Consider the following 16947-nt stretch of genomic DNA (forward strand, 5'->3'; position numbering starts at 1 on the left):
GGGGTTGGAGGGGGCGGGCCTCCCGAGCCGGGCACCCACTCCTAAGCACCCCAGACCCTTCACCTCTCGGAGCCACCAGGGCCCCAGCTGGGAGGAGATGCTGGGATCGCCCGGAGGAATCGCACGAGGCCCATCCCTGTGCCGGGACCCGTGTCTAAAGGAGAGACAGCGTTACCACCACCAGTAATAGCACCGGCAGTTGCAGTGTGCACTTGCCGCCTGCCTGGCAATGCGTGTGCGTTGGCCCATGTGCTCCTTACACCCCAGGGGGTGGACACATAGCATCCCCATCTTACAGATGAGGAAGCTGAGGTCACACAACTAGAAAGCCTCTGAGCTGGGCCCCTGTCCCAGGGGTCTGTCCCCCAGAGCATGTGCCACCCAGAACTCGTGTTGTGGTTTTTTTTTTCCACCCAGAACTTTAGAGTATTTGTTTATTTTGGCTGCATCGGGTCTTAGCTGCTGCACGCATGCTCTTTGTTGTGGGACCAGCTATCTAGTCGTGGCTCCCAGGCTTGGTTGCCTCACGGCACGTGGGATCTTATTATAACAGTTCCCCAACTGGGATCAAACCTGCGTCCCCTGCCCTGGAAGGCAGATTCCTAACCACTGGACCACCAGGGAAGTCCCCGCCGCCCAGAACTTCTGGGTTCTCCTCTTTCTGTGATGTTCTCTACTCCTGAGCCACCTCACTCTTCCTTTTTTTTTTTTCTTCTTCCTGGAAGTGTTACTGAGAAGGGGAAGAGGAAAGATAGGAAGAAGTACTCGTTTATTTCAGGTCACCTGTGGATGCTGTGCTGAGCCCTTTTCACACTTCATTCTGTTGAAGTCTCACAGCAGAGACCTAAACGCAGGCAGGCATTACAACTCCCACTGACAGGTCAGGAAGAGGAGGCTCTGAGAGATTAGGGACCTGCTGGGTTCAGGGTCCCGCTTAAGTGCTGCAAGTCACTGCTTAACTGCTAAGAGGTGGAGCTGGGACTTGAACCCAGGTTGCTTTGACATCTGGGTTTTCCCCATTCACACTGCAGCTGCCTCCGAGTGTGTGGTTCATTCATCCCAGACAGAACTTCGGAGAGCAGTGGAGCAGGGAGCAGCCTCAGCTCACGTAGGAACGTAGTTCTGGAGAGATCCCGGCCCAAGGTCAAGCCCTGGGTCGCTGGAAGTCCACGCAGCATGATGCCCAGCTGTGGGCTGACCTGGCCCCAGGCCAACACCCCTGGACCAGAGTTGCCCCCCGGGGGCAGACATGGGGTCTGGAGTGACGGTCTCATCTTCATGTGATGATGCTGTGGGTGGGGAGCTGGGACTCAGCCAGGTGAGGACAGATGAGGAGGGGAGGGGAGCGCGGCCCTGTCGGGGCTTCTCGGTCTCTGCAGATGAGTTTGCAGGACAAGGCAGGCTGCCTGCAAGCAGGTTTTTTAAAGAATTTTTAAGATGTTTATTGTTTTCATGATAAAAGAGGTTCAAATAAAGATATTTAGGAGTTAAGAGAAAAGTAGGGAAAATTACAAACACAGCCCACTGTTAACATCTAAGCATGTATTCTTTTGGTCCTTTTTTCCCTATGAAAATTTTAAACACAACTGAATCTTAAGTTTCTTCCCCATGCCGTCCTTACGAATGTCCCCACATCATTCTTGCCATGTCTTCCTGACCACGGGCGGTGGGTGGACGGTCCTCCTCTCCCCACCCCTCTGCAAGGTCTTAACGCCCATTCCCAGTTTCTGTGTGTTGTAAACATGCAGCAATGAACATTTTTGTGCACAAAGCCTTTTCTGCTCTTAGAGTCACCTCAGATTCCCTGGAGCAGGCCTCCTGGGAGGAGGGTGCAAACCTGTCTAAGGCACCTGGTACATTCTGCAAAGAGCTGTCCAGAAGGGTGTTTCCAAGTCCTTCCTGCCTGCTGCTGCTAAAAAAAAAAAAAAAAATAGCCCAAAGAATCAAGCCCTTTGCATGCCCAAGACTCCACTAGGCATCAGCCAGACCTTTTCTTCACTTCGAGTAGCTGTGTTCCTGGGCAAAGCTGGGACAGTTCTGGTTTCAACGAGCAGGAAACCAGGAAGGAAGTTCCCTCCTCTGCCCTCATCTCACTCCAAGAGCACTTGCTGTGTGGCAGGCGCGACCCTTGAGGGTGGTCTTGGGTTCCCCTGTTACCGAGAGAAAGGCTGAGACGCAGTTAGCTCCCTGAGGCCTGCAGCTCCCAAGGGATGGAACCCAGACTGGATCCCTCTGGTCTTCACAAGCGATGCTCTGGGTCCCTGCTCCCGAGGTACCCGGCACCTGGGTCCGCCTGCCAGCGCAGCTGTGGTCCCTGCGGACCTGGGCGTGTTCTCGGGGCATGAAGGCCCGCTGTGTGCCGCGCCTGGAGTGGGCTCTGTGACAGCGCTGTCCGTTTACCCGTTCCATCAGCCAGCCCAGATGGGGATTTGTCGTCAGCCTCATTTTGTCGGTGTGAGAATCAAAGATCAGGGCAGCATATGGCTCTGCCAAGGTCACACAGCAAGTAGGAGGCAGGGCTTGGATGGGAACTGGGTCCCAGGGTCTCCGAAGCCGATGCTTTTCTGCGTTGAAGGGCGGCAGCTTCCTGGAGACCCAGACCCTTACCCCATGCCCCACCTCCCACCCTCCACCGCCTTTGCCTCACAGGAAACACGAAGGAGCTGTCACAGTGGCAGCAAGAAACCCCGGACACACAGGGAAAGTGTGCACCTCCAGCCCCTGCTCCCTGGAGGGTCGGCCCTGGGTTCTGGCCTTAAATCTGCTGCTTAGCAAGCCATGACCTTGGGCGAGTCACACGCTCTTTCTGAGCTTCACTTTTCCCGCCTGTAACATGGGCACAGCCATGACCTTGGGCGAGTCACACGCTCTTTCTGAGCTTCACTTTGCCCGCCTGTAACATGGGCGCAATCCTAGTGGCCCCCTTAGTGGGGCTCCTCTGAGACCCTTGGTGGGTGGGGAGCACCCAGAGCCTCCTTCCTGCAGGGGGTCGCCGCACCCCAGGCCCCTCACCCCTCTGTCTGGTCTGGTCTGTCTGCAGACGAGCGGGGCAAGGACCACCTCCGCGCGGGCAAGCTGAACCTGGTGGACTTGGCGGGCAGCGAGCGGCAGTCCAAGACGGGCGCCACGGGGGAGCGGCTCAAGGAGGCCACCAAGATCAACCTGTCTCTGTCGGCGCTGGGCAATGTCATCTCGGCCCTGGTGGACGGGCGCTGCAGGCACATCCCCTACCGGGACTCAAAGCTGACCCGGCTGCTCCAGGACTCACTGGGCGGCAACACCAAGACGCTGATGGTGGCCTGCCTGTCGCCCGCCGACGACAACTACGACGAGACGCTCAGCACGCTGCGCTACGCCAACCGCGCCAAGAACATCCGGAACAAGCCGCGCATCAACGAGGACCCAAAGGACGCCCTGCTGCGCGAGTACCAGGAGGAGATCAAGAAACTCAAGGCCATCCTGGCTCAGCAGATGGGCCCCGGCAGCCTGTCAGGTGGGCGGTGCGGCGGCGGGGGCGCCGGCAGGGTGGCTGGAGCCAGGAGCGCTCTGCCCTGTGTCTGCCCGCCTCCGGTTCCCCATCTGAGGGTCGTGGAAGCCATGCCCCACCTCCTCCCAGCTGCGTGTGAGCGTGGATTTTGAACAGCCAGGGAGAACCCTGCCTGGGGACGGCCCCCCGGGGGTGGAGGTATGTGCCCACCAACGCCCCAGGGAGAGGCCAGTCCTTCGGGGCCTGTCCCAGCAGCTGGAGGCTCCATCCCCGTTCCCTGCCTCCAGGCCGCGCATCGGTCCTCCCACCTGTCTGCCTGCTGGCTCAGTGGCAGCTGCAGAGTCGTGATGTTGTGCTGCTGAGCAGCGGGGTGACTGACTGACATCCCCGCCCCCCTGTCCCCCGCATCCTGCCTCCACTCCCAGAGGCAGTTTGGCTGTCACCGGGCAGGTGTCAATCCAGACCTGGAGCCTGGGCCTGCAGAGCCCTTGCTTGTGGCTGAGGGGCTCCAGGGTCATCTCTGTCTAAGAATTCCTGGGAGGAAGGGAGCACCAAAGAACCTGAATCCATGGATCCATTTATCCGCCTCCTCCCTTCCTCTCTGTCCATCATTCTCGGCCTGCACTGATCTTCTCATCCCCGCCTCCATCTACCCATCCACTCAGCCAGCCAGCCCGCCAGCCCACCCCCGCCCACTCCATCATTTACCCACTACCCTTCTCTCTGCCCACCCCACCCCTTCTCTCCGCCTACCTTATCTACCCTCCTCTCTGCCTGCTCATTCACTCCATCCTGCCATCCGTCCTTGAATCTCTCTTTCCTCTCACCTCCCCCCACCCACTCACACCCCGACTGTGTGTGGCCCTGGGCCTGGCCTGGGGATCCAGACAGAGATGACTCAGATCCAGGTTCTGCCTCATGGTTAACCTAGTCTCCCGGGGGAGGGAAGGGACACTCCCGCAGAGGAGTGTGTGCCCCTCGGGCAGAGAGCTGGACAGGGCACTGCAGGGCAGAAGGGAGCGTGTGGGGCGGGGGGTGGGCCCTCAGGGAAGGCTTCGCAGAGGAGGAGGGGTGCTTGAGTCTAGCAGGTTGAGAATCTCCTTTTAGGATGAGGGTGGTCAGTCTGTGCAGGGAGGCACTAAAGTCTCAGGGGACTTTGGGGACCCACAAGGATTAATAGATCTTCTGGCTGCCTGGGAAGCTGCGTGGTGGGAGGTGCCCTGGGAAGCTGGGTGGTGGGAGGTGCCTGGGAAGCTGGGTGGTGGGAGGTGCCCAGGTGTAGGGACTGGCAGGGGCTGGCAGGGACGAAGTGAAGATGGCCTTGACTACCACGGTGAAGGCTTCCTCTTGGGCAGCCTGCCTTCTCCTCTTCCCCTCCAGCCCCAGGATCGGGGAGGGGACGCTCGATGGAGGAGGGGTGAGAGGCACCGGGAGGGAGTTGGGGCGCTCTGCTGGGCCCCCCCAACCCTGACGCAGCAGCTGCCATGCTTGCAGGCCTCCTGTGGTTACCACGGCAGACTTGGGCGGCTGTGTCCTGTCTCCCTGGATTCGGAGCATGGAGCCCAAACAAGCTGGGATGATGGTGCCTGGCAGGCAGAGAGCCGAGAGCCAGGCAGTAACCGCTGCCTCACATTCTGGCTCCTTGGGGAAGTGACTTAGACCCCTCCGAGCCTCAGTGTCCTCATCTGTGAAATGGGTCACCCGCCTTGCAATGGCTGTGGGGCAGTTGGGAGGACTGCACGAGATGGTTCATGTGTGGGCTTCGCCCGGAACTTGTCCCGTAAGGCTCCACAGACTGTACCCGATGTTTTGACGTTATAGAGTTGGGCCTCGAGACCAGCCAGAGGTGTCTGACTCGGAGCTCCAGGGGTCCCCATTGCCCGGCATGCCCCGTGAGCCGGCGCCCTCTCAGCCCTGGCCCTCCCTCTGGTCACCAGCATATTTCCCCCTCCCCTTTTTAGCAACACGGGAAACACTGGTCTGTTTTCACCGGCCCTCCACGCTCGCTTGCCCCTAGTTCAGGCAGGCCCTGTGCTCCCAGCCCGCTGAAACCGCCTCCTGGTTTTTTAAAAAAATCATTTATTTCTTTATTTTTGGCTGCACGGGGTCTTTGTCGCTGCATGGACTTTTCTCCAGTTGTCCATTCTGTAGTTGTGGTGTGCAGGCTTCTCGCTGCAGTGGCTTCTCTTGTGTAGCACAGGCTCCGGGGCACACGGGCTTCAGTAGTTGCGGTGTTAGGGCTCAGCAGTTGTGGCTCACAGGCTCAGTTGCTCTGCGGCATGTGGGATCTTCCCAGACCGAGAATCGAACCCATGCCTCCTGGTGATAAAATCCAGCGATCGGTTCTCCGGAGGTCCCACCTGCCCTCTTCGCATCCGTTGACTCAGACAATCCCCTCCCTCGTCCTTGAAGCCCTTGCTTCCTGGACACCCGCACCCCAGTCCCCCTGCCCCTCCAGCCGCTCCTCCTCAGCTCCCTTGGACGAGTCTCCCCATCTTCCTGACGTCAGGTTGTCCAGGGGCCGGTCCTCCAGCCTCTTCTCTGTCTACACTGGCTCCTCTGGTCTCACGGCTTTACCCACTCCCCGCTCACGAGTGCTCCCCGCTCACAAGTCTCACACGTGGACCTCTATCCTGGCTGTGTGATGTGTGCCCAGGTCTTAATTTACACGGCTGACTGAGTGGTGACACAGAGAGATCAATGTCATTGCAACAAAGTGTTAACATTACTCGGCTACCCCGGCGATGAGCGACAGGCCACGCAGGGCCACGGGGGTGGGGAGGAAGCACCAGGGGAGGTCAGTCTGCAGAGGAGCCAGGGGCAGCCTGAGCCAGAGCCGTGATAGAGGTTTTGGTGGAAAGACACAGCAGGCAAGAGAAAGGGCCCAGGACTGACTAGTTTGAGGAAGCCTGGCGGGATCAGGGCATAATGCTGTCCTTGCTCGCCTGCTGCTGGCCCTAGTTGATTTCAGGCAGAGGAAATACTGGCTTCTGGTGGGAGAGTTAGAAGCAGCCCTGGACTTGACGTTAATTGGTTTGCATATGAAAGGTGGGCTCCTCCAAAAGCTGTTGACCCTGGGAGGACTGTCCCCTCCAGGCCATCAAGCCCCCCAGGGTGTTAAAACATCATTAAAATGAACCTGATCGATACACCGTGTCCTCTGAATTCCAGTCTTGAACATCCTGCCATCTACCTAATCATCACTCCAAACCTAACGTATGGGACACTGAGCCCTGAATCTTCCCCAGTCCTGCAGCTGTCCCCACCCGGCTGGTGGCACCTCTCTCCTTCCAGATGTTCAAGCCAGAAACCTTGGTGTCATCATCCTTGGCTTCTCACTTTTGCCTCTTCTTTTGTTGTATCTACCTTTAGAACAGGATCTAAACCTTTAGCTGATGGCATCACCGACTCTATGGACATGACTTTGAGCAAGCTCCGGTGATGGACAGGGAGGCCTGGCATGCTGCAGTCCATGGGGTCGCAAAGAGTCGGACATACCTGAGTGACTGAACTGAACTGAAGCTTTGGAGCAGGTCCAGACTCTGTCCACTGCAACCCCGTGGCCTGAGCCACTAGCATCTCTCACCTGAATTACTGCAGAGCCCCCACCCCAGCAGGCCTCCTGGCTTGTGCTTTTGGTACCCCCAGTACAGTTCTCCACACGGCAGCCAGGGAGCTCCTGTTCAGACGCGAGTCCTGCCCTGCCCAAGCCCTCCAGTGGCCCGGTGGAACCCGGACTTGAAGCCAGAGTCCTCGCCAGGGCCGGCAGGTTCCCCTCTGCCATGCCCTTGGCTCACAGTCTCCCTCGCTCGCTCTGCTCCAGCCTCAGTGGCCTCCCGGCTGTTCCTGCAACAGTCCCGGCCCCCTGCCTGCCACAGGGCCTTTGCACTCACTGCTCCTTCTGTCTGTCCCTGGGATCTCTGCCTGACCCTCTGCCTCATTTCCTTCAGATCACTGCTTTCCGCACACCTTGTCTAAGAGGTCTTTCCTGTCCACAGGATTTAAACTACAGCCCTTCCGCCTGGTCTTCACTTCTCCTCACCCGCCCTGCTTGCTTTCTCTTAGGAAGTATCGCTTTGCCTCTTGCTGGCCTTTCCTCCCCAGATGGAAGTGATGTGTGTGGAGTCCTGTCTGTTGTGTTCAGTGCCAAACCCCCGGGTGCCCAAGAAAGGCTTGTTGGATGAGCACGTTGGCATTTTACATAGAGATGTGCTCAAAATAAGCTCAGTATTGAGGTCTTGTTTGAATGAACACATTGTTGTCATTTTATGGGTTTCTGCTTAATTTCTAGGGGCTTCCCAGGTGGATCAGTGGGAAAAAAATCTGCCTGCCAATGCAGGAGACTTGGGTTTGATCCCCGATCCAGGAAGAGCCCCTGGAAAAGGAAATGGCAACCCACTCCAGTATTCTTACCTGAGAAATCCTGTGGACAGAGGAGCCTGGCGGGCTACGGTCCCTGGGCTCGCAAAGAGCCGGCCATGACTCTGAGCACACACACACGGGCACGCTTAGTTCCGGCAGACCACGCACACCGTGGTCAGAGCCCCTTGTTTCTGCTTTTCTCCCAGCTCTGCTGAACAATCAGGTGCCCCCAAGCCCTGTCCAGATTGAGGAAAAGCCGTTGTCTCCACCTGTGATGCAGCACGCCATGGAGGCTGAGAAGCAGCTGATCCGGGAGGTGAGGCGCGGGGCGGGCAGGTGGGCCCTGCAGGAGGTGGGGCTCCAGGACTAGACCGCCTCCCCGCCGCCCTCCCCTGGGGGCTGGTCCTCCAGCCTCGCTTTTGGAGTTCAGGAAGCTGAGGCTTTTAGAGGTGCTGTGGCTTGCCCAAGGTCACACAGCGAGGTGAATCTGAGCCAGGATTTGAAGCGGGGTTCTCACCTCCAGAGCGCAGTCTGTCCCCCGTGAGTGCTGGTGTGGGGAGAAGGGAGGCGTCTGCTGCGCCGTCCGCTGTCTGTACGTCCTGCTCGAAGGGCTGGCGGTGGAGCGACGGTGGGGAGGGGCCGTCCCTGGTAGTGGGGCTGGCGGGTGCCTCACCGAGGTCAGAGTGGGAGCGCTGGGGGCCAAGAGCGGGGCATCCCGGGTGGGCCGCAGGGAGCCCTCAGTGGCACGTTTGGGCTCCGAGAAAAAGCTGTCACCTTGGGGCCCCTGGGTCCTCCCGCCTGTGTGGGGTCCTCCTGCCCACAGCCGATTGACAGACGCGGAGCTGACCCAGAGGTGCCAACAGGGCCAGACACCCAGCGGCTCCCACCCCTGCCCTTAACTCTGCCCCGACCCTAGGCTCTGTTGGTTTCTGGGGGTTCACATCCCGAGACCCCAGCATGGGGTGGGGTTTGACGTTCAGTGGTCCCTGCAGGCGGCTGGCTCTTCCCTGGTGGGAAAGCCAGCTCTGCAGGGGCTAGGGACGGAGCGTGTCTGCAACTGGGCCTCTGCCACTCAGCTGTGACCTCAGATGGGCTCAGTCCTGGGGCCCCGGGAAGCCCCCGGGCAGGCTGTGGGGGCCTGGGGCCCAGCCTCTGGGAGGCAGACTGGGTGAGGCCTGGGGAGATCTCTGTGCTGTGGGCTGGAGGTCTGGGGGTCATCGACCGAAGAACCCCCAGCTGCCCATGACGGGCAGGGGCTTGTACTGTTCGAGTAGGGGCCTGGATGTAGCCCCCAGTAGCCCCAGTGGGGCCCCCGTGAAGGCTCTGGGGGCTCAGCCGCTCACTCTACCTGTTCCCCTGCTGCCCCTGGGGCAGAGTTGGTGTCAGGCTGGCCCTGGAGCCCTGGGCCCACCTCCTGGGGGAGTCCTGGGAGGAGGGGGTCTTTGGGGATGTCTGAGCACAAGCCCACAGGATGAGAGCGGTGACACTCTGGGGTTCAGGGAGGGTTTTAGAGTCACACAGGGATGAGTAGACATTGGCCACAAAACAGTATGGGCTGGGGGGGTGACAGGGAGCGGGCTGGGGTTGGGGGTGGGGACGGGGTGTGGGCATGGGGCTGGGATGCAAGCTTCCTGCCTGGGGAAGCTGGGTTGGGCGGGTGGGGTTCCTGGCAGCGTGAGAAGCAGGGCACCGCCGCCCCCTAGTGGTCATAGGGGAGACGAGCTGCCGTTCTGGCCTGGTTGCTGGTGGAGCCAATGCTCAGAGCGTCCTCGGATGGCTTAGTATAAAGAATCTGCTTGCGAACGCAGGAGACGCTAGTTCAATCCCTAGGTCGTGAAGATCCCCTGGAGGAAATGGCAGCCCACTCCAGTATTCTTGCCTGGGAAATCCCATGGACAGGGGAGCTGGGTGGGCTGCAGTCCATGGGGTTGCAGAGAGACATGACTGAGCAACTAGACACGCAGGCATTGCAGCCGGGTTCTTTACCATCTGAGCCACCAGGGAAGCCCTTCCTCATCTCTGGGAGTGGACAAAAAGCAGCTTTTCTGCTGCTGGAAGAGGCTGGGTGGTGTAAAAGGTGCCAGCCGGGACTGTGGGGGTTCCTGGGTTTGCATTCTCTCCACCCCGCCTGCCCATTCAGCCAGCCACAGGCATCTTCTGCACGCCTGCTAGGGGCTGCAGCTGGAGGCGAGGGTGGGGCCAAGGCACGGTGGTGCTGTTTTTCATGCTGGAAGTAGCATGGCAATGTCCTGGTGGTCCCTGGAGCTCTATGCTTCCATCTCTTGGAGGCAGGTGGCTCCTGGTTCAATCCGTGGCCGGGGCCCTAAATCTCCCAAACTGCATCTCCCCCCCCCCAAAAAAAATAATAATGATTGGAAGTAGCAGAGCATGTTTTAGGGAATGGGAGGAATGATCTGGGACTGAGGGGGCAGTCCGGTGTGGGGGAGGGCAGGAACTGACAGAGTGGAGTCCGCCCGTGGGGGGGTTGGCCATGGATGACTGTCCTCTGCCCCAGGAGGATGCCAGAGGGACTTCCCTGGTGGTCCAGCGGTTGAGACTTCACCTTCCAATGCCTGGGACGCGGGTTTGATCCCTGACTGGGGAGCTGAGATCCCACCTGCCTTGTGGCCAAAAACAAAACAAAACATAAAACAGAAACAATATTGTAACAAATTCAATAAAAACTTTAAAAAGTGGCCCACATCAAAGAAAAAAATCTTAAAAAGAGGATGTTGGGGGAAGGTGACCTCTTCAGGAGTATAATCTGCAAACATACTGAATCACTTTGCTGTACAGATCAGAAAACATTTTGAAATCTGCTCTATAACTGTGCGGTGAGGATTAAGTGGTTTGATGTTGGTAAAATTTTTGTCATCAGTTCAGTTCAGTCGCTCAGTCGTGTCCAACTCTTTGTGACCCCATGGACTATAGCACGCAAGGCCTCCCTGTCCATCACCAGCTCCCGGAGTTTACTCAAACTCATGTTCGTGGAGTCGGTGATGCCATCCAGCCATCTCCTCCTCTGTCGCCCCTTCTCCCGCTCCTCCTCTGTGAAGGGACAGACGGGGAATGGAGGGAGAGGAGCGTTGAGGGAAGGGAAGATGGAGAGACCGGAAAGGGGCGCTCCCCACTTGGAGGTCCTCCTGTAATTTGGGGGTCACATGTTTACACGTGAGAATGGCGTGTGCGTGTGTGCAGATAAGTGTGTACGTCTCCAGTCAGGTCTTGCTAGGCTGTACATGCCGCTGGGCTGAGGCCTGGGTTGAACTGGGGTTGGGGCTGAAGTGCCAGCCAGGGGACCTCTGCTGGGCGAGCGTGGGTTCGAGGGCAGGAGAAGGCAGGCGGGGTGAGGGCTGCAGGTCTCAGGGGACCGCCAGGAGCTGTGTGTGGTTCTGGGCAAGGTGGGCCCTCCCTGGATCTCGGTGGCAGGTCAGCGGCACCTTGGCTGTGCTGCAGAAACCACTAGGTCTTCATGATGGTCTGTCTCGTCTCCTGCCCTGGGAGCCCAGGCTGGCTGATTGTGTCGTGCTGGGGGTCTGCGCTGGTCCCGTACTTCCCGGGGGTCGGGTGGGCGTGCGCAGGGGCTCCCACCTCTAACCCTGTCCCACCCCCTGGCTCACTGCCGCTGCAGGGCCACCCTGTCCAGAAAGCCGCGGCTCACGGGGTGTTGTGAGTTCACAGAGGCCCAGCCTTCCCCATGGGGCACGCACGAGACGCCTGGACAGTCTGCCCAGCCTTTCTGCTTCACGCACTTGCCGACTCGGTGGCACAGCACTCAGGTGCCCCTCTGTGCCCGGCATCACGGCTACAAGACAGCACGGTGCTTGCCCTCTGGCCAGGGAGCCAGGTGGTTCACCTATAATCAAACAAGGGCAGAGAACGGTGGAACTTCTGATCAAGGCTGAGAAGACGTAAGCAAAGTGCCAGAGTGGTGGTAGGCATCCTCCGAGAGGGCGCTCATGGAAGGCCTCTCTGAGCGGGTGTCGCTGAGCTGAGGCCCGAAGGGCTGAACTTGCTTCAGAGCGAGGGCAGAGGTCCTAAGGCTGGCAGGGGTCGGGGGAGTGGGTGTGTCTAGGAGTGGAAAGGGGCTGGCGTGCCCAAGTGTGACAAAGATGGGGTGGGCCGTCCAGGTCACTGGGGACTGGAGGTCGACTGGAGGAAGTAGATTTTATCCTCAACCGTGGGAAGCCCCTGAAGCATGATCCATGGACACACAGCTGCCCCGTGGAGGACGGTCTTACTCAAGAGTAGAAGTGGGGAACCAGGTCTGGGCAGGAACTGGTGGTGATGGCGAAGATGGATGGCTAAGCAGAGGTATAGTGATTTATTTTGTCTTCGATGGGTTGAGAACCATTTGGTTAAACTGTATTTGTCGATGCAGAAAGGTGTTTGTGATCTATCGCTTTGTGGAAAAATTAGATTATAGACACATATACAGGCTTCCCAAGTGGCGCTAGCAGTAAAGAGCCCACCTGCCAATGCAGGAGGCATAAGAGACGTGGGTTTGATCCCTGGATCGGGAAGATCTCCTGGAGGAGGAAATGGCAACCCACTCCAGTACTCTGGCCTGGAGAATCCCACGGACAGAGAAGTCTGGCGGGCTGCAGTCCATGGGGTCGCAAAAAGCTGGACACGACGGAAGAGATTTAGCGTGCACGCATATGTTATTAGCGTGTTAAAACACGCTTAGACAAGAGTTCAGAAGGGTCTTCCCCAGCCAGGAGTCCCCCCAGCATCGTGGAGATCATCTTAATTCTGTTCCTTGGGCTCAGCTGCGTTTCCTGGATTGTGGGACAGAGGAGGCTTCCCTAAAGCCGCGATTGGAAGCGGTCATAGAGCGCTCCCCTCCGTCCCCCGCTCACCTCTCCAGGAGTACGAGGCGCGCCTGGCCCAGCTGAGGGCCGACTACGAGGCGGAGCAGGAGTCCAGGGCCCGGCTGGAGGAGGACATCACCGCCATGCGCAACTCGTACGACGTGAAGCTGTCCACGCTGGAGCAGAACCTGCGGAAGGAGACAGGTGGGCGGGCCCGCCCGGCAGCAGGGAGCCCAGCCTGCTGCCCCCGCCCCCCGCCGACGGGCCCCAGTTCTGTTTCCTCCTCGCAACCGCCCAGCAAGGCAGGCACCTCCATCACCCTCACTTGACAGTTGAGGAAACTGAGGCCCAGAGAGGGTGAGGAAATTCCCCGAGGTCACACAGCTTTTAAAGCGGAGCCGGGATTTGACTCTAGCAGTCTGATCCCGGGGTCAGCGTTCTCACTCACGGCTCTGCGCTGGGGGCCGAAGGCTGGGTCCCCGCCCAAGGCTGACTTGAGTGGCAACAGATCACCCAAGTTTTATGGGTAAGCCCCTTCCCCCGGTTTCTGCATTTTCTACAGTCTCTCTTCCACTTTAGAGCCCATCTGTCATCAGAGCAACCACACCTCAAAGTAGGCAATCCTTAGCAAGAGATTTTTAACTTCCTGGGAATTTTTGTCTTCTGTTTGGCATTCTAGAATGTTCCATCCCACCGCTATCTTTCAAACACCCTGTGCTGCCAGGCAGCCCAGACTTCCTAGGACTCACTGTGTTAGTCGCTCAGTCGTGTCCGATTCTTTGCGACCCCATGGACTGTAGCCCACCAGGCTCCTCTGTCCATGGGGTTCTCCAGGCCAGAATAGTGGAGCGGGTAGTCATTTCCTTCTCCAGGGGATCTTCCCAACCCAGGGATTGAACCCAGGTCTCCCGCATTGTAGGCAGACACTTTACTATCTGAGCCACCAGGGAAGCCCATAAATACTATAAAATCCACGTTGTAATGATGACGGCGTTCACATCGTTGGTCCCATTTATGGGGCGTTGCTGTGTGCCAGGTACTGGGTAGGTAGGCACTTCCCCTGCCTGCCCTCGGTGAGTTGGGACTCACTGCTTCCTCACACGGCAGGTGTGCAAGCCGAGGCTGGGAGAGGTTCAGGCTGTGAGCTACGCACAGAGGTCCCCAACCTTTTTGGCACCAGGGGTCTGTTTTGTGGAAGACAGTTCTTCCACGGACGGGGCGGGTGGGTCAGGCGGTGTCGCAGGCGATGGGGTGCGGCAGGTGGAGCTCGCTCGCTGCTCTCCTTCAGCCGTGTGGTCCGGCTCCTGGGTGTCAGGGACCCCTAGGCGGGGGAGGGGGGGGGGGTGAACGACCCTAGCAAAGGGGACATCAGGGCTCTCTCGGGGAAGCCCAGGACACGGTGGATGGACCCGAAGGAGTGGGCCCGTGAGCTGGCAGCAGGAGGCCTGTGGTACTTTCCCCCCATCCCAGCTGGCAGGGAGATGCAGCCCCAGAGGAAGACCGAGGAGCAGGTTTTAGCACTTTCTGTCCTGGAGAGTGTTTCCTCCAGCCCACTTTGAGTATCAGGCCTCCGAGGGACTTTACTTGGTCTCGCTAATACTCATCTGCAGCATTCATTTAACTCCCACGGCTCTAGCTTGTCCTGTGGACAAGGGCCTGGAGCTGGTTATGCCAGGAGTGGGCCCTGAGGGTCTTGGGTGTGAAATCTTTGGGTCAGGAGCTCTCTGCTTTTGAGGCAGTAATACTGGCAGGACAGCCAGTTTATGTATAAAGAGCAGACCCAAGGCACAGAGGTAAGAGTCCAGCCCCTAATGGCTGGGGCAGTCAGAGAATGGAGACATCATGGAGCTGGTCAGGGAGGACTTCCTGGAAGAGGTGGAAGGAGATAGGACTTGAGTTCTGAGGGGCAGAGATGGAAAGTCAGCGTTTGGGGGCCCAGAGGCTCTGACTTTTAAGCTGGTCTCTTGGAGATGGTGGGCCTGCGGCCAGCTTCCAGGGAAGGGCTGCCTCCCGCCCCCCGCCACCCCAGTCCACCCTGTAAAGAGCTAAAGGAAGGTGTCTCCTGCAGAGGCTGTCCTGAAGGCGGAAGTCCTCTACAAGGCTGAGGTCCTGTCCAGGGCTGAATTTGCCAGCAGTTCGGAGTACTTGCCTCCTTTCGAGTTTAAGATGGCCGAGAGACCCGAGATCTACTCTATGCCTGAGCCCGTGCCCAGTGAGGACTCCTTCAAGGCTCAGGTCTCCTCCGGGTTTGAGGAGCTGCCCAAGATGGCGGCCTCCAAGTCCGAGGCGTCTCTGGGGTCCGATGAGTCTTCCACGCTGAGAGAGAACTCCGTCTGCACGGCCTTCTCTGGGCCAGAGGAGCCCTGCAGCCTGGAGTTCTCCGTGCCTGATTCAGACGCTGGGGGCTGCTACCCACTGCCTGACAACGTGGGCCGGGGCGCCATGGAGCCCCTGTTGGAGGAGGAGCCCCCGCTGATGGCGCTGGAGCTGCTACCCGGCCTGCACGACCCCTACGCCGAGGTGGCGGCCAAGCTGGCCAGGTTCTCCACGGTGTCCAGGCCGGAAGCGCCCCCGGTGGACGTCCCCAAGGTGACCACGCAGGTACCTGACGTCACGCGGGTTGATACGCGGAAGTTCAGGGGAGGGGGTGAGCCCGGCGGGGGCGTGGCTGTGTCTCAGGGGTCCGGGGTCCGGGAAAGGGGAGCTCTGGCTACGGCTCTGTAAACCAGTGGGAAGGTCAGGATGAGATCCCAGGCGATGCCGGGTGGGCCCTTGTTCTGCTGACACGGGGACACCCGTGGGGGGGGGGGGGCGGCTGCTGGTTGCCATGGTTACACCTCTCCTCGCCAGCCTGTTCTCCTAGGGGAGGCGAGAGTTCTGTGAGAGTCCTGCTTCCTTTCAGGGGCCGCCCAGGGGTCTAGAGGGGCTGCTTCTCCTCCATCCTGCCCCTTGGTCCAAGGCCTTCTCTCCCTTTTCAACCCTCTGTTTTATGTTTAAAAATCTTTTTTCTTCCCTCCTTTCCTTTCTCTCTCTGTCTAAAGCGTACAGGCCTTTGAATCAGAGAGACCCGGGTTCAGATCCCAGCTCTACCCCTCACTCAGCTGTGTGACCTTGTCCAGCTGTCTCTCTGGGCCTCAGTTTCCTCATCTGTTAAATGGGGATGCTGACACATGCGTCCTGTGAGGTCAGGCAGGTGGCAGGCCTGGAACAGGAGTGCCTCTCCTCTCTGCCTCACCTCCTCTCTCCTCTGTTCTCCCTGCTCCCTGCAGGAGGAGTTGGTGGGGTTGGGGAGCAGGCGGGAAGGGTGGGGCAGGGCCCCAGAGGATGATCCTGACCCAACCCCTGCTCCCCTAACTTGTTCTCCTGCAAGCACCCTTCCCTGACAGATCTGCTGGAGCCCGCTGACCTCGGGTCTGAAGCTGAGGTGGCTGAGGACCTCCCACCCAGGAATGTGAGTACCCTCTGCCCTGAGTGGTGGTGGTGGGGACCTCCAGGGGCCTGATTCTTGCTGGGATGCTCTCGCTTGTCTCCTCACTCTCTGGCCTCAGTTTCCTCACCCATAAAATGGGGACAATACCCCCAGCCCTCCCCCAGCACAAAGCAGCATGCAAATCTGAGGAGTCCTCACCTCTATTTATTGATTTTTTACCGAGAGGCCACTGTTTCAGGGTGATGTTCAGCCTTTGCTCAGCAGTGGAGCCCTGGTGTAAAGCACAGAGGCCCAGCGTGTGTGGTGGATGAGGGCCACAGAGCGGAGCTGGAGGCCCCGAGGCGCTGGCAGGGAACCCCCCAGGCGGCAGGGGGCCGTGTTGAGCTCTGCTGCTCTCAGACCCCACCTTTCCCCACCCCCACTTCTGCTTCAGAAAGCACAACCATCCGAGGGAAGCGGGAGGAAGACTTTAAATCTGCCCACATTTGTGGAGAGAGGAAGCGACCTGCTGGCCTCTGGGCCTGATCACTGGGTAGGAGCCAGCCTGCAGCTTCTCAGCAGAGGGTATCTGGGGAGGTCGGGGGTCCCCCTGGGCAGCAAGTGACCTTGAGATGTGGGACTCAAGCAGGGAGAAGGAGCCGGGGCGGCAGGGGAAAGAGCACGGAGCCGGGGTTGGGGTGGGGTGCGGGGGCAGCAGGTGCCAGAGTCCTGTGGCCGGAAAGATCTCCAAGTTCTCAGTGCCAGAAAAGGAGGTCAGGGAAGCAGTGGGGTGGGTGGGGGGTGGGGGCAGGCAGTGGGAGGAGGGGGTGGGCACCGGGGGTGCAGCAGGCCGCGGAAGAAACTGAGTTTGACTG

The 16947-nt window shown here is 59.1% G+C and overlaps 1 protein-coding gene across 1 annotated transcript in view; it reads left to right on the forward strand.

Moving 5' to 3' along the window:
* The window catches only part of KIF17 (kinesin family member 17), a gene marked incomplete in the record, with an annotated part of 50988 nt that overhangs the window by 11883 nt on the left and 22158 nt on the right, over nt 1-16947 (forward strand). Inside the window, 5 exon segments of the mRNA NM_001105212.1 lie at nt 3041-3493; nt 8056-8165; nt 12720-12867; nt 14732-15273; nt 16034-16117. Of these exon segments, the coding sequence (NP_001098682.1) occupies nt 3041-3493; nt 8056-8165; nt 12720-12867; nt 14732-15273; nt 16034-16117 (1337 nt within the window).

This window comes from Bos taurus, chromosome 2, assembly GCF_002263795.3.
Source record: "Bos taurus isolate L1 Dominette 01449 registration number 42190680 breed Hereford chromosome 2, ARS-UCD2.0, whole genome shotgun sequence".
NCBI classification, from domain to species: domain Eukaryota; kingdom Metazoa; phylum Chordata; class Mammalia; order Artiodactyla; family Bovidae; genus Bos; species Bos taurus.